This window comes from Nyctibius grandis, chromosome 2 (assembly GCF_013368605.1).
Source record: "Nyctibius grandis isolate bNycGra1 chromosome 2, bNycGra1.pri, whole genome shotgun sequence".
In the NCBI taxonomy this organism is placed as follows: Eukaryota; Metazoa; Chordata; class Aves; order Nyctibiiformes; family Nyctibiidae; genus Nyctibius; species Nyctibius grandis.
This window is the reverse complement of record NC_090659.1, coordinates 34,476,609-34,492,258: the sequence shown is the minus strand read 5'-3', so window position 1 is coordinate 34,492,258 and position 15,650 is coordinate 34,476,609. Positions and strand designations below refer to the sequence as shown.

Genomic DNA, 15,650 nt, shown 5'->3' with positions numbered 1-15,650 from the left:
AGTAGACATCAGCAAAACTATGTGTGTGTCTTGGGGATGTGTGTCAGGGAGTGATGCTGTGACTATGTCAGCTGTGGGACCAGCTTCACGGAAATTCATGCTGTTTAATACAGCTTAAACTGTATTAAACACAAATGAAAAAACTTCTTGAAGGTGTAGTTGCACTTACTGTTTTCTTAGCAGCTCTGTTGGCCATGGCTTATCTGTGGCTGCTTATTCTCATTTCCTCAGCTGTGCTGGTGTGGTTGTTGGTGGAGCTGTCCTGTAAACTGAAGCAGTGAGCTGGTCAGGTCTAAAGGTTAAACCTGAGGCTTTTATTTTTAACTGGTGTCAGCTCACAGGTTGAGTAAGTGTGTTGTGCACAAGTAGTTATGGGACACAGTTAGTCCCATAACAACTGAAATATCAGTACCATAGCAGAAATGAGAAAAAAAGTGTGTGGAACTCTGTCAACAAGTTCCTCCAAACACTCTGTGGATTTACCCTGCTTTCTTAAGTGTGCTTCAAACTGAAGCAGCTCATTTTGATTTCTGTCATGGTATGATATTTAATCAGGTTTTGGTGTCATTTCTTGTTACGGTTCTTCCCAGCCTGCTTTACTAAACTTGCCAGCCTCATAGTGTCTTTATTGCCCTTTCTTTGTGTATTTCTGTCTCTTTCATTGTGCTTGAAATTTCTTTACATTTTTTGCTGAGCAACCATTTCTCCGATTATGCTAACTAGAAGAATGTGTGCTTTCTGTTAGGTTGTTGTTTTGCTATAATCAAGAGTTGCTTGGGGTGGAGTTTTCATTCTGTTGTTACACTTTTGTTAGTTATCTTATTCAAAGTATCAGTTCCACAGACCATGTGCTCCATTTTACAGTTCTGAACACCAAAAGTACTGATGCGATAATAAAAAAAGGATGGATTTTTTCAGCACAGAAAGAATTGCTTGTGCGTGTGCTTTTCTTTATATTTTTATATCTATCTATGTATACCTAAGAGAGAGTGTGTGTGTGTTTTATTTGTCTGGATTTATATATATATACACACACATATATATATTAAAAAAATGCGCACACATACATTAAACAAAAAAAAAAAAATCTTTCTGCTACTGGTCCACATCTGTCTTGGGTTTCTCCCAGATGCAGACAGGCTTAGTCCCTGTCCCCCAACAGGAACTAAGTAATATAGTTAAATACCACAAAGAACCTTTCATGCTTGTAGTTCTACATTGTGCTTTGGGCGTTCTGCAGGAATAGATACAAGCTGTGTGGTTTTGTTTTTTTTCCCCCCAAGCTTTTCCCTTAACACATTAAAATCTGATCTTCAGGCAAAAAAATGATAAGCGGTGGTGATCATTTGACAGGTTGAAGAAGAGGAAGAAATTCCAGAGCTTCCGGACCCGTCTCTGGAAATGGGAGTTTTGCCTAAAGAAATCAGGAAACTGGTGGAGAGAAGACGCCAAGTTAAGCAGTTAATGAAACAGCCAGATTTAAATCCTGACCTTTATTTACAGGTGTGTTTTACAGAACTCCATTGATTTTCCTTCCACTCCCCTTAAGTGCCCTGATCAGCCTTGCAGAATAGGGATAATTAGCAGTGAGCAGTGATTGTAATGTGCTCTACTTGTACCCCATCGTTGCTGCAGACTATATAAAAAGCTGTGAATGTAATTGTGAACATGAAGTTCTGTTCTGTGTTGGCTGTGGTTGTATCATTTTTGCTGGTTATGTTTCTTTTCAGTATGATATCAGACAGAAAGCTTTGAAACTCACCGCTAACAGTATGTATGGCTGCCTGGGATTTTCCTACAGCAGATTCTATGCCAAGCCTTTGGCTGCTTTGGTGACGCATAAAGGGAGAGAGGTAAGTCATTAAACAGGTTATACACACATGTCAAAAGGGTGAATTTAAGCCACCTACTTTTTCATTGAAGAGGAGAATGGTTCTTGTTTTCAAACCTGCTTTTGGTTTCAGAACTGTGGTTTTTATCTTTCTTGTACTGCAGAACTTGGGAAAAAAAATGAAACTGGTGTCTAGAAAAAAATCATGTAAGTGTCTCAAAAAGTACAGCAAGTTGAAGCTCTAGCTAGAGCCTTACTTCGAGTTAAACAGCTTAGTTTCAATGGGCCAGATTATGGTGGCAAAAAAATCAAGGCTGCTTTCACATTTTCCATGAATTTCCAGTTCTAGTTGATGGGTTAGTCTTTGATTCAGTGCTATGCTTCAGCTTTGATGAGCTTGTCTTTGGCCAGACTGTTCTGTGCCCTGGTATGTTGAGTTCCTGAAACCCTAAAGTTTGTGACAGGGCTAATTAATCACATGATGACAATGGATTATGTGTCAAGGCCTTATCTTCAGAAACTGTTTGTTCCTTAAAATGAAGCTTTGCATTAGCCTCAAGAGGCCAGATTTTATTTTAAGACTTGTTCTTAACTTCATAGGCAAAACTACTCTTGCTGTTGATTAGGAATGCAGCTGAATGCAGACCACATCAGTTTGGTTCCAGTGGGAAAAATAATCATTAAAGATCCAAAACATACCACTGATACATGGTATCTTAAAACACATTTTTTCATGATGCTTCCTATTAGTTCTTTATAGAAGAGAATACCAAGCCAGAATCTGCAAAGGTGGCAGGAACACCTGTGACAGGATGGCTGGTCAGCCTTTTAGTTGAGCAAGGAGATGGATGAGTTCACATCTGTGTTTAGAGGCACATACTCCCTGTGACTTGAGGGCACAGCTCTCCCTGCTGTGGACTACCCAGTGCACTCAAGGTCCTTGTACAACCCCCAGCTGATGTGCATAGGGGCATTTTGTTTCTGAAAACACATCTTTGTTTTTAAAAAATCTTCCTATCTAAACAGGTCTCTAGAGACAAGCCCACATTTGCTGTCCTTCCAGTTTATGTAACCAGTGTGTGTAACCTTACACACGTTTAACTAGGAAAAAATTTCCAGGTTCGATATCTGTAAATGCGCTATGCATCCATGTGAATTCAAAAGTTAATATTTCCTTTAAGAAAGTGGTATCTTGTTGTTGTTGTAAGATTCTGATGTATTTATCTACAATATTGGCATGAAAAGCAGCTGAGTATCATAGCTTTATATTTTCTGGTAGTATTTTACAAGTCATGAATTTGACATTTTGGGTTTTTTATGATTTCCATTAGTCATATGGAGCACCTGTCACAAACGGGGTGTTGTGTGGATACTTCAGCTTTTGGCCTCTGTTAAGGGGGGAAAATACTCTTTGTTCGCATGTACAGTTTATTCTCAGTTGTCTGTGACTTGAGATAATGGTGCCTGAAATTCTGGTGCTCCTGCATTATGTTCCAAAGTGATGGTGGAGTGGGAAAATCCTAAACAGGTGGTGCAGGATGTGCTAGGGAGCACTTCAAGGCACTTTCTCTTACATAGTTGATTTTTGGCTGGAAAGGATTTCTTACCTGTTAAATTCTGGTGGTGCTAGACCTGGGCTTGCTTCTGGCAAGCCTTTGCACACATCTGAATCTGCAGTTTTGTAGTTGCTCTGAGTTTGAGGAAAAACATAATACTATGGCACAGCGTTGCCTGAAAGTGTGTTGTACCCAGTGCAGGTCTGAAAGTTCCTCTATGGAATGGGGCTGCTGGGAACACAGCGGAGATGGCAATGAAAGTCTGTGGGAGCCAGTCTGCATCTGGCAGCGCTAGTGCTGAGCTCAGTGGGGCATTGCTGTCTTGGTAGGTCTTTTCTGTGCAGTACAGCACCTCCTATAGAGAGAGCTAAAAGTATCTTTTTTCCCCAATCTTAGAGGTAGATTAGTATTCATTACTCTGGATACTGCGGAGATAACAAACTTTTGAAAATTTGAGAATTTTTAAGGACGATCTGTAATTTTGTGTAAGCATGATAGATTCTGATAAAATACACTGTATGTGCTGTGTTCTGAAAACCTGCATTTTTAGGTAGGTAGTCAATAAACAGATACAGCTTTATTAGTTCCTTATTTCTTGAGTAGTAGTTTTTGCCGTAAAAGATGACACAAGAAGACACCTTAGTTTTCTGGGGTTTTTTAAGTTGAAATATTTAATCTGGAAAAATACTACTTTAAAATTTTATCTTGATCTTTCTATTCATAGGTTTCCTCTTACCACTAAATGCTAATATAAAAGAGGTGAATGTTAATTATCAGGAGATTTGGGTTCTCTATATGAAAAGGTTGATTAAAAAATAACTACTATGGAAAAATGTTATTGGTCTAAATTTAAATGGCCTTTTCTGATGATCAGTAATTGATACCTTTTTTTTTTAACTGTTGTGGAGGGAACCTGAGTAAACACAGGTAGGCTTGGAGATGTCTAAGTGGGAGAAATAGAGAGGGGGATGAAAACTGAACTTAATATTTTGCACTAACACAATTACAGTTCAATCATAAGTCTTAGCAGAATAATTGAAAGTGGGAAATACATATTTCAAGTTCAAGAAGTTCTTGAAGCTCATTGTAGCGTTAAGTTTTAACGAGCTGAGAGAGAATGAGTTTTGATGAGTTTGCTGCTTTCTAATTGTGTGACTGAAGACCCTTTTGCTGAAGGTGTAGGAAGACTGAGTACTGCAAGCATCTGATGCTGAGTGCTTTGTATTACCTCTGCTGGACTGTAACTTCTCTTTGTGGTTTGGCGAGGCCAACGCGCTAGAAGTAGTGGAGCTGCCATAGGGTTCCTTATGTTGACTAAAAATTCTTCTAATTACACATTGCCGTTTAAAAAACTATGCTAGTGTTTGACATGTTCACTGCATTTTTTCTGTACTGTGAGGGTGGTGAGACACTGGAACACGTTGCCCAGAGAATTTGTGGATGCCCCCTCCCTGGCAGTGTTTAAGGCCAGGTTGGATGGGGCTTTGAGCAACCTGGTCTAGTGGAAAGGTGTCCCTGCCTGTGGCAGGGGGGTTGGAATTAGATGATCATTAAGGTCCCTTCCAACCCAAACCATTCTATGATTCTGTGATTCTATGAAGTATTAAATACGATGTGGAAAGGTCATTTATAAGGCCAGATTGTAGCGCTAGGACAGAGTGTAATCCATGAGAGCTCAGTTCTCTTCAGTAAGACATGCAGTAGAAATGACCTTAAGACATGCAGTAGCAATGCAGCAAAGCCGTGCAACTCTGGCCAGGTGTAGGCTGGATCCAGCAGAGCGGTCAGGATGTGTCATTGCAGTGAGTGATATCTCTCAGTTTATGTGGATAGTGTAGTAATGGGAGTTTTCACTAGATGGCGATAGAGACCTTGAGATCATTAATCAATTAAGACTCATTTTTGTCACAAAGTGTTTTAAACGTTGACTATCAGGTTTTTCAAACGGGTCTTCCTTGTTTATTTTTTTTTCCAATTGTAGGTGATCTCTAGCAGGGAAGATGGGGCATGCCAGGGTGAAATTTGTCAGAATTTAGTGTATTATATATCACAGGTAGATTGGTTAAGTTTCGGTGTATTTTGGAAGGGAAAAAAAGGGCAAAAATTTGGAGTGGGAGGGAGTTAAAACTATAGCTCAGATCTCTTTGACCTTTTTGGAAAATGTAAATGGTTTCCTGTTTTGATCACTAGAAATTAATCAGTTCTTGTTCTTAGAACAAATTGAAAAAAATTCTTTCTGCATTTGCAATCCAAATGTTACGTTATTGATCTGGAATGTGTTAGAAGGATTCCTGGACCTTTCCCTCCACCCCCCCATGTTACTAAGTGTTTGCTTGGACATTGCTGTTGTTGTAACTACAGCAGTTGCTTGCATGGAAAAGTAATTGGAAAATATTTAATATATTTTTAGCTGTCCTTTAATGTAATTTAACAACTGGAAACAAGATGAGTCGGTGTTGTACAACCAGCCAGCTCTGCACTAGCAGGCAGTGTAAGGTCATGGCTTTCTAGCCTCTTTAAAGGACAAGTCTTTTGATGAAGTGTCAGTTGTCTGATTTCCCAAACGCAGGATGCCCTCTGCTGCAGGATTTTCCTACAGGACAGAAAAGTTGTTGAGAGAATTTTATCTGTAGGCAGTGTGGTTGCTAATGGCTGTCACTCAAAGCTGAGGCCTTTTCCAGATACTTGCTTTTTTCCACGTGGTTTTTTGTTGTTACATATATTTGCCCAAGCAGCTAAAAAACTTGCCTTTGAAATGAAAATAACACATTTGCTGTCTTCAGCAGTACTAACAGGTAGATCTAGTGTTACAGTATGCAAAATAAAAGGAGGAAAGAGGCAATTGGGCTAATTCCAACTTTTTCATTCAGATCCTTTAGATACATTCTCAATTAATAATTAGTTTAAGGCCCTGGCATTCAAAAAGAAAGAATAAAAGCATGTTATTGCTGCAGTCTGAGAAAAGAATCGATGAGGGAGGAGAAAGATGAGGAAGTTTTTAAAAAATTAGCAAGGGTAGGTAAGCAGGTTAATGGCCGCGTATGGTAATTGCTTTCTGTAAAGAAATCCAGGCATCTTTTTTTTGCAATTTTTTTTTAAGTCTTGTTCATCCACTGAAATTGATTATCAGCTACTTCATCTTAATTGCACCTAAAGCCTTGGTTATACAGTCTGCAAGGATTGTCATGTCAGTGGGGCAGTTGTCAGACACCTGGTTTCTTCCATGTTGTAGTGTGGGAGAAGGGATTGTTAGATGAGGGAAAGAAGCTTCCTAAAGTCTCCACTAAGCACGCTGTCTATATTTAAACAAGGAATACATCATCAATATAATGTTTTTGGAAGACATGGAACTTGATGGCAAAAGGCTAGGCAAAGAGTTTCTTAATTGCTTTTGAGTATAAAAATGGCAAACAGAAATCTTGTGAGAAGTAGTGCTAAACTATTGCAGTGTCCCTAAATGGTAACTGCTGGGGTCAAACCAGTTGTCACTGTTGTTAAATTTATCATTATGTATGCAATTGTGAGCCAGTAAAAAAACTGTGTACATTATTCTGCATGCTAATATCCAAAATGAGTTAGAATAGACATTTCAAGGGAGCGGCTGCTTACAATCTGAAAATGCGAACTGAGTACCAAGTAGTAGAAAAATTATGGAACATCTTAACATTCGTGGAAATTAAATATTATTATTGTTAGTCAAGTACATGAAATGACATCTGGTCTCATAAAGACTTTTGCATCTCCAAAGAGCGGAAATGAAACATTTCAATTAAGAAGAATGGCCAGAATATTCTGGGTGAGGAGAAAATTAGTCTGGAGGAAAAAAAAAAAATTTATTTATTTTATTCATTTATTTATTTTATTTTATTTTGAGAGGGTTTTTATTTCACTGGAGAGAAAGGTTTTATTTAATGGATATTCACTGAGAAATGTTTAGGAAGATTGATCAGATGTAAGATGTACAGCAAGTTAGAGGAATAGATATACTTTCTTTTTCATGACTGCTTACTTTAAGACTGTGCTATCATGAGAGGTGTGGTGCCTCTCACTTCCTGAGTACTGATTTCTGTGGATGGGTTACAGCAATTGCATGGCCCCGTGGTGAGTTGGATCAGCCTGGTGATCTGAGTTGAAAGCCAACTCTAGAGGAAAACCAAATTGATTTTTGTTGTATCAATGACTCAATGACTCCCTGCATGCTCTTAGAGCCGGTAGAAAGGAGGAGGTTAGAAAGTGGGGGCAGACCCAGTATGAGATATAAGGGGTCAGGTATGACCAGCCTTTTTTCAGTTCACACCTGACCGTGAAACTGTAGGGTTCATATTAATAGGACGAACACGTGGGGGGTTTGTTTGTTGTTTTCCTTCATCTGTACTTTTGTTTTTTCTTATGGTTTCCTATCTTGTATTTTGTTCCTGTCCTGCCAAAAGACACAGATTTTCCTCAAGTCTTATCTTAACCTGGCTGACTAGGGAACAACAAGATATTCCTCACCCAAAATTGTGGTAAAACTGAAAACCAGGGTATTGTGAGACCTTAAAGAGCAAGGTCTCTGGCACATTCTCTGTATCTGAAATATAACAGTATGTCCCCTTGTAGAAGCCATATGTGTTGGGTAGAGGGCTGATACCTCAAGGTCAGGAGAGGTAGAAATGTCTGTCCACATCCAGTGGTAACAGGAAAGACTCTCGGGTGTGCAGTAAAATATTGGGGAATGCACTTGAATCTTGCAACCCCCAAAGTTTGCCATGCTTCGGCTTCAGAATAACTGAAGAAATCCTATAATCCTATCTAGAATACTGTAGGGATTATGAGATTCAAAAGACAGTGATTCTTTTGTGGTTCTCTAGATACTGGCATAGAAGTGCCTCATAAAAGGGAGATACAGGAGCTTTACCATGAAGGTGAGAGCTTTTGCAACTTCACAGCCACCATTTGTAAACTGCTTAGGTTCTGTTTTCAAACAAATTCACTTTTCAATACCCATTGTTAATGTTGGAAGAATACATATACTAACTGCTGTCTTAATATTTTCCTCCAGCCTGTATATTTGTTAGCACTACAAGTCTTTGCAGTATGCATTTTCTTAGTTCATTAGTAGCTTGGCATAAAATATTTCGGGTTTTGAGGCTTAACAGAAGTTGTTTTTCAGGGTGTTATAGCCTCACTCGTTTGCCTCATGCATTTATCTTAAATTGAATGTTGGCCTGTTATAGAAGCCCCAGGTTTGGATACCTAGGTGGTAATAAAGTTTTCAGAATAAAGCAGACTTCAAATTAGGGGGAAAAAATAATTTTCCTTTTCAAACACTGTTCCTGAGAGTATAGAAAAATGATCTAATTGAAGTGTTTGGATCTATAACATCTTGATCTCATAATCAAGAAGTTTCATATGTTTACTGGGAATGTTGCCCACTGTGCAAAAGCTCACTGTTACACAACAGACTGTATTAGAAGCTTTTTGTTCCATCCACAATTACATGAGCTATTCTTTATCCTCTTGGATGAATACTCATTTGAGCCTACTAGATCTGCTGTTTTCAGGTAATGATTAAGGGTGGTGATGATCCTACTCTGACATATAGGGAGAGGCTGAGAGCTGGGTTTCTTCAGTCTGGAGAAAAAAGGTTTAAGGATGGAATTCATTGTGGTCTTCAACAACCTAATGGGGGCTATCAAGAAGTCAGACTCTTCCCAGAGACGCGCAGCCTTGCACCAGGCAGGTCTAGCCCTGTGTTGGGCAGGATGTTGGGTTAGATGATGTCCAAAGATCCCTTCGAACCAAAATTGTTTTATGACCATCAGTTTAGAAGTTCCTTTAATTCACACTTAGATTTATCGCCAAGGTCATCTTGATCCAACAGATGCAAGAATAGCAACTTGTCATTTGAAGTGAAGAAAACGAGAAGGATGAAGACATTTCAGCAGTGATACTTGCCTTACCAGGCTGTTTTGGTTTCAAAGCTTAAAAAAAAATCTTTACTCCTGAGTACTTCAAATGCAGGTTTTCCTGTATAGATCAGGTCATGTGGTCTCTTGCATGTATGTCCTTTCACTGGGCCTATGTCAAGATTCATTGGCTTAATTTAGAAAATATGCATGAATGGCTTATGCTATTTTCAGCATTGAAATATATTTATGAGACAGATGAAACAGTTTGTTCAAGACCTTTATTTATCTGTGGAAGGTGGACTGTCTCTACTGCTGCAGGTACAATACTTTGTAAAGTTACAGGAGACTGGTGGGTAACATCAAGAGTTCTGCTTGGGACAAAGGATTCTTGGGAAGTAGGTGTAGTTTAACGAGCTGGGGCATACCTGATGCAGATCTCCTAATGTAAACAAGCAATGTTAGAAGCAAGGAAACCTCTGAGTCGGGCATATAACCTGAACTAATTTGTTCAGACTTCCTTCGTATTAGAAAGAGGGCGGTGTCAAAGCTGGATGAAATAAATGCCCGCAAATTTTAGTGCGTGATACGTGATTGAAAGGCATATGAAAGCTTAACTTACACTTGCTCTCTCTGTCTGCTTTCCTTGCAGTGGTTGTATGTAATGTAATGCAGGAGATGTTGCTGGTGGTAGCGTTGTCTTTAGCTTCAGGCTATGCCCTTTATCAAACTTACTGGGTAAGGTTTCAGGGAGTAGGATTAAATTATATATGTTGATGTCTGCTCTACAATTTGATACTGTGTGCATTTGCTGATTTGAGCCACCAGAAACAGTTGCTCCATAAAATCCTATTTCAACACCTGGATTAGTCAAAAAAAAATTAATAAAAAAATAAATCCAGTTTCCTTTACCTTTCATGTTTAGTCTTTTATGTTCTAACTGCCAGACTTTAAAAAAAGCAAGAAGTAGTTTTTTAGGTTGTTGGGGGGTGGGAGGTGGTTCCCACTTACGTCACTGAAATGCAGTGCTCGGCAAGCAGCGCTCATCAAAAACAGGGAATGTCAGAACGTCATTTGAACCTTAGTGCGGGGATTAGTCCCTGGCAGTCATTCCTATTTGAGCTTGTGCTCGTCTTGGTGATTACATGAGACTGGAGAAACTTTTAAAATTTGGATAATGATGCTTGGTAAGCCCTGGTTTAAAGAAAAAAGGGCGCTCTTTTGACATGTAGCCTTTATGAAAGATAATTCCTGGTTCCGGCTGAGGCAGGAGCAGACAGCCATAGCCAAGCAGTTGATACATCTCAGATTGATCATGCCTTGTTAAGTTAATGCTTGCTTTCCAGTTACTTGCCTTGTTCATAGAACAGACCAGGAAGTGGTGAGTTTAAACTATTGAAAGTTGTCAGAAAAGCAGGACTGTGTAATAATCTGCTTTGATGAAGTTCATGGTCATGTTTCCTGAAATGCCTGGGTAAGAAGGGATTCTGTGATAGAGATATAGAAGACCTTGAAGTACAAATACTTTTTTTTTCCTTTTTTAATCCAAAGGAAGTGAACCTGCAGAACAGTTGCCAGGGAGAAGGATGACTGTGGTAAAGTAATCACTCTATACATGGGCTCTTTTGCCCTTCAGTTTGGTGCTCTGAATTGTCCTGTGTGTGGCTTCATTCTATTAGGCGATACTACAGTTGGCACACTAATAATTTATTTTCTATTTTCTCTGACTGACTTCAGTGCAAAGAATGTTTTCAGTGTTAACTTCATTCTTCTTCCTTGATGCTTTTAATTTTACTGGGATATCAAACTGTCATAGGCTTTGTTGTACTGTAATTTGGAACTGGCATGTGGAAGACTGCCACAAAACCACACGGACATCTCAACCCTGAGCTCAAGTGTATTGCAGCCTTCGTGTTGGTTTTGCTCTGGTTGGAATTTTACTTGTTGAATCCAGAACTTTCTTGGCTGTACCCTTTGATTTTTGAACAACCCAGATATATAAGTCAATAACAGCTGATGTTTTGGTTTTCCTGTGACCTTCTTAATTTCTTGCCTTTCTCCTCCCCGTCTCCCTCAGAACTCAGCATCATCAGCATCTTTGAATTTAGGCAAATACCGTTTTTGTATTTGCTAAGAAATCTATTGGTTTCTTTAAATCATGATAGCTCCTCTGCCTTGATGTTTTAATATGTATTGTACTTGGGTTTTTTGGTTCAATGCATAACTTCGTATTTTTCAATTTAGGATTAAAAGTAGTCATCCTGGAGCTAAAGAAAAATCAATGAGAAGCCTGTACTTAGACTGAGAACCCCTGCAGAAATATTTGATTAGAGAAAAGCTTTAGATCTGACTCTTATACACAATTGTCCATCAGGTGGTCAGTCATTTTGGCATGTACTACTGTGTTCCACAGATGCTAGAGGTGGAAAAAGATCTATTACATCATGTAGTTCATCTTCCAAAAAGTATGTATATAGTTACTTCAGCAGAGACACCACTCTTCTTGTGTTTTCTTTTTTGTTGAAGAATGTTGTCCATCAAGAAGCCACTTCTAATTTTAATTTTGCTGTGGTTTTTGATCTGATTGCTTTTTATGATCACTAATTTTTAATAGATTTAAAGACTGAAGACGAGGCTGCCTTCAGTAGGAATGTGTTAATTGACAGGTGTCCTGAAGTTCCACGTTCTTGGCAGTGGTTCAGGATGACAGAGCAGTAATGAAACTGCCATTCCTTCCTAGTGAAAGGACTGGAGGAAATCTGTGAAGTTATTAACTACTACTCGCTTCTAACGGATTGTGAGAAGATCATTATGGTACCCAATTAGTTGAGATTACCTCCTTTATGCAGAATGTTAGGAGTTTTTTTAAATTCCTTTACATGCTGTCTTATGGCTCACACCAATTTTTTTTTTCTCTTCTCTTTAATGTTCTGGATGGTTACTCTGAGGATTTGAGTAAGGGATCATGTTCCTGTCTCTGTGTGGTGTAATTAGTGCAGCTATTTAAATGTTATCTGGAACCCATTTACCCTATCTGTCAGTTGCTGCTTAGTTCAGTGGAAATGCTTTTATGTAAATCACGGAACAATACTGCTGACTTGTAACAAGATTGGGCTGAATTTAGGGGACTGAAGCACTTCATCCTGAAATAAAAACGTCTTGCTGAATCAAGGGTAGAAGATTATAAAAGCTGCCACTTTTTAAAAGTGTATTTTGCTGACATATGCCTATGTATAAATTGAATTAGCTGTGATACTCCAGTGGGAAACTTCCCCCTGATTCTAAAAAAATATAGGGAAAAGCTGTCACACATGCAATTTTCCTCCCGGTTCGCATGCTATTTGGTAAGTTGGACCAACGTTCCTTGATACTTTTTGCAGTAGGCCACAATTTCTGTGTTCCTCCAAGACCAGCTCTTCAGCTGGCCTTAGAATATTTGGAATTGATGCTTGATGGGGAGGGGGGCAGATGCTTTCCTTTTACTTCCTTACAAGTAATTTCTTAATGAAAGTGATTCCTTATATGGCTAGGAGATATTTGCACTTCATGGCGATCTAATGGCGTTCTTGATGATTTTGATTGCTTTTAAGCTTCTGTGGAAGATTCTATCCTAATCTTGTCTTATTTTGTAACCACATAACAAATAGGAATTTTTTTCTTCCTTTCAGATAAAAACAACTCTCCCTTTCCCCCCACCCTCCTTTGGCGTACAGAACTTTTGCCATCTGATACTTTAGTGGTGGATCTTGAACTTTGATTTGATTATTCAAATATTTAAAGAAAATAATTATGAAAGTCTCTCATCTTTCATATATGAGCAAGTCACCTAGTTTTGTTTTTGTTTTTTTTTTTTCCCCCAGAAAGATGGGCTTCTGACATGCTTATCAAGGGATATAATAAATTGTGGCTTTTGTTTGTGTCTCTCAGTTTTCAGCCTGGAGTGTAAGCTTGTGTCACTGCTCTGTCATAAATACTGTGTTAAATTACAGCATTTTTTTTTTCAAGAAGCTGTTTGATTTTTTGCCAGGGATTCCTGAACCATCTAGTAATAGTTTCAGGGATCCTATTCCTTCTCTGAAAATCAGTGCCAATTTTGGACTGTGCAGCTGTCCCAGTTTCCTTTTCATTAATTTTCACTGTAGGAATGAATGTTTGTTGTCTGATATTTATTATATTAGCTTATTTAAAGTCAATTATTTCCTCCCCCACGTGGATCTTGCTTCACTTCGGGCCCCCCCCCCACCCTTAAAATGGAAAAAGGGATAGATCTGCCAGAGGAGATATGGATGGTAAAGCAGTATGAAGTGGCATTTACTCGACTATTCCAGAAATGATCCTTCTGTTATTCCATACTGTCCCGCATAGCTTTTGGCTCAGCTGGTCTGCATAATAGAGGAAAGCCTCCCTGCTAAGCCAAGCAACCCCTTTTTGCTTCGAAGAGCATGTCAGGCATGCATGGTAGTAGATTATCACAATCATCAAGTATCAGTACTGACTTAGTATTTGTCCCTGGCCTTTTCCATCTTAACTTAAGAAAGCCTGTTTTGTGACTGTCTGCCTGCCGCTCTCTCTGAGAGGAACTGGGGTTAATAGTTTATTAATAGTTTGTGTTGTACCTAGAATATCACAGACTTGCCATGTGCTCTTGAGCATAAGGGATTTTTTTGCAGTTTTATATAACATGATGCTTCTTTCACCATTTAAGCTCTTCAGGCAATGTTGGAAGCAGGCATCGTTAATGATGTTTGGATTTTTATGGTCTGATAAGTTTTTCTTAAATTTAAAAAAAAACCCCAACCAAACAAACTTTGCATGCTTCGCATAACCTGGAAGTGTTGGGTTTTGTCTTTTAATTTTCAGTATTTGTGTCATGAACAATAGTTGTCTTAAGACTACAGTTACCCACCATAAAGAGACCAGTGGCTCACACTTGTTCCACGGAAGGAAGACTTGGTGCTCTCTGAGGTTCTGAGCCGTTGCAGTGAATGCTTGGGGAGACGGAGTCTGGGAAAACCTGAGCCAATATGCATACCCGTAATGAAAGAACTCCTTTACACATTTTGATTTTAACTGCTTTTTAAATGGAATGGGCACAGATGCTTAAATGTTGTCAGCGGTACTTAAAATGTTTGGAAAAAAGAGTAGCATGAGCTGCAAATAGATTTTCCTACACAACAAGTAATTGATTTCCTTTTTACTATTCTATTTGTTTTCCTCTTTCCTATCTTCCATGTTACTTCCCAAACAAATATTGAATCATCCTTTTTGGTGTGTGCTTACTTGGGGATGGAGGTGGAATGAAGGGAGGAGTGGAATTGTCAATGGGTAGTTCAAGAGGAGAATAGTTGTCCAAAAATACTGGCAGCTTCTTTGATAACTGCAGAGCCTTGAAGTTAAAACCTGGGGGAGAAGCATGAAAATTACTTTTACCTCAGTGTTTAGCTGAGTCAGTGTGTTAAGAAGTTGAATGTCAAGAATAAACTAAAACAATCTGGAGAAGATAGCTATGGGTCTTCAAGTCACAAAAATAACCTGGAAACACGGAATGCTCAGAACTGGTAAGGAGAAATACTGTGTCACACTGGATGGCAAGCAACTTTGTGAGTCCATTGAGTCCAAAAGTGCCCCCAAGAAGTCAGAAAATCTTTGATAAGTAGCTCTATTCTGTATGTACAAATAAAATAGCAAAAAAATACTGAGCTCTCTGTAAGTAAGTCAAACTTGAGAGTCAACGTCTGGATTTAAACAAATCCCTTTTTACTGGGGGTTGAGAAGGAAGCTTCTTGTAGGGAAAAGGGCTTCAGCTGCCTTGCTGTGCTGCACCTGGTACTGGACTTATGGGAAAGAAATGTAGGTGGGCTACACGTGAAGTCTGTATATTAGAGTGAGAATCACTGCTTGACTAGGTTTGGGATTTGATTTTGTGTTTGGGGTTTTTTCTTAATTTTTTTCTTACAGAAGAGAGCAGCTGGGTAAGATCTGTGGAAGTCGTGCTTCCAACTCTGCTGCTTTTTTGCTGATGTGTTGTGTTGGACTCTTCCTGGAGGATGAAATGTCTCTTGGCACATTTGTTGCCATCTGCTGTTTGTCTCTGTTGATAAGGCTTAGTTAGCACTTCTCCTAGGAAAGTGCATGACATAGTTTCAAAAACTGCTTCATTTACCTGTTGCTGTGGGACTAGGCAGGCCCTGTTCTAAATGTTTTCCAGCTGGTACATATCATTACTGTTTCAGATGACTAACATGAAAAACGATAATTGAAACTGCAAGCCTATTACGTAGTAAGCTTTAATTAGTTAAACAGCTTCGTATTCGTTTACTGTTGGTGCTAATGCTCTTGAAATTAATTGGCGCTAAAGGGGGTTCAAAGTTTATA

The 15,650-nt window shown here is 38.9% G+C and overlaps 1 protein-coding gene across 1 annotated transcript in view; it reads left to right on the top strand.

The window, feature by feature from the left end:
- The window catches only part of POLA1 (DNA polymerase alpha 1, catalytic subunit), a 216,212-nt gene that overhangs the window by 36,647 nt on the left and 163,915 nt on the right, over positions 1-15,650 (top strand). The window contains exons 25-26 of the mRNA XM_068420791.1: positions 1,354-1,503; positions 1,731-1,853. Of these exons, the coding sequence (XP_068276892.1) occupies positions 1,354-1,503; positions 1,731-1,853 (273 nt within the window). The remainder of the gene's footprint in view (positions 1-1,353; positions 1,504-1,730; positions 1,854-15,650) is intronic.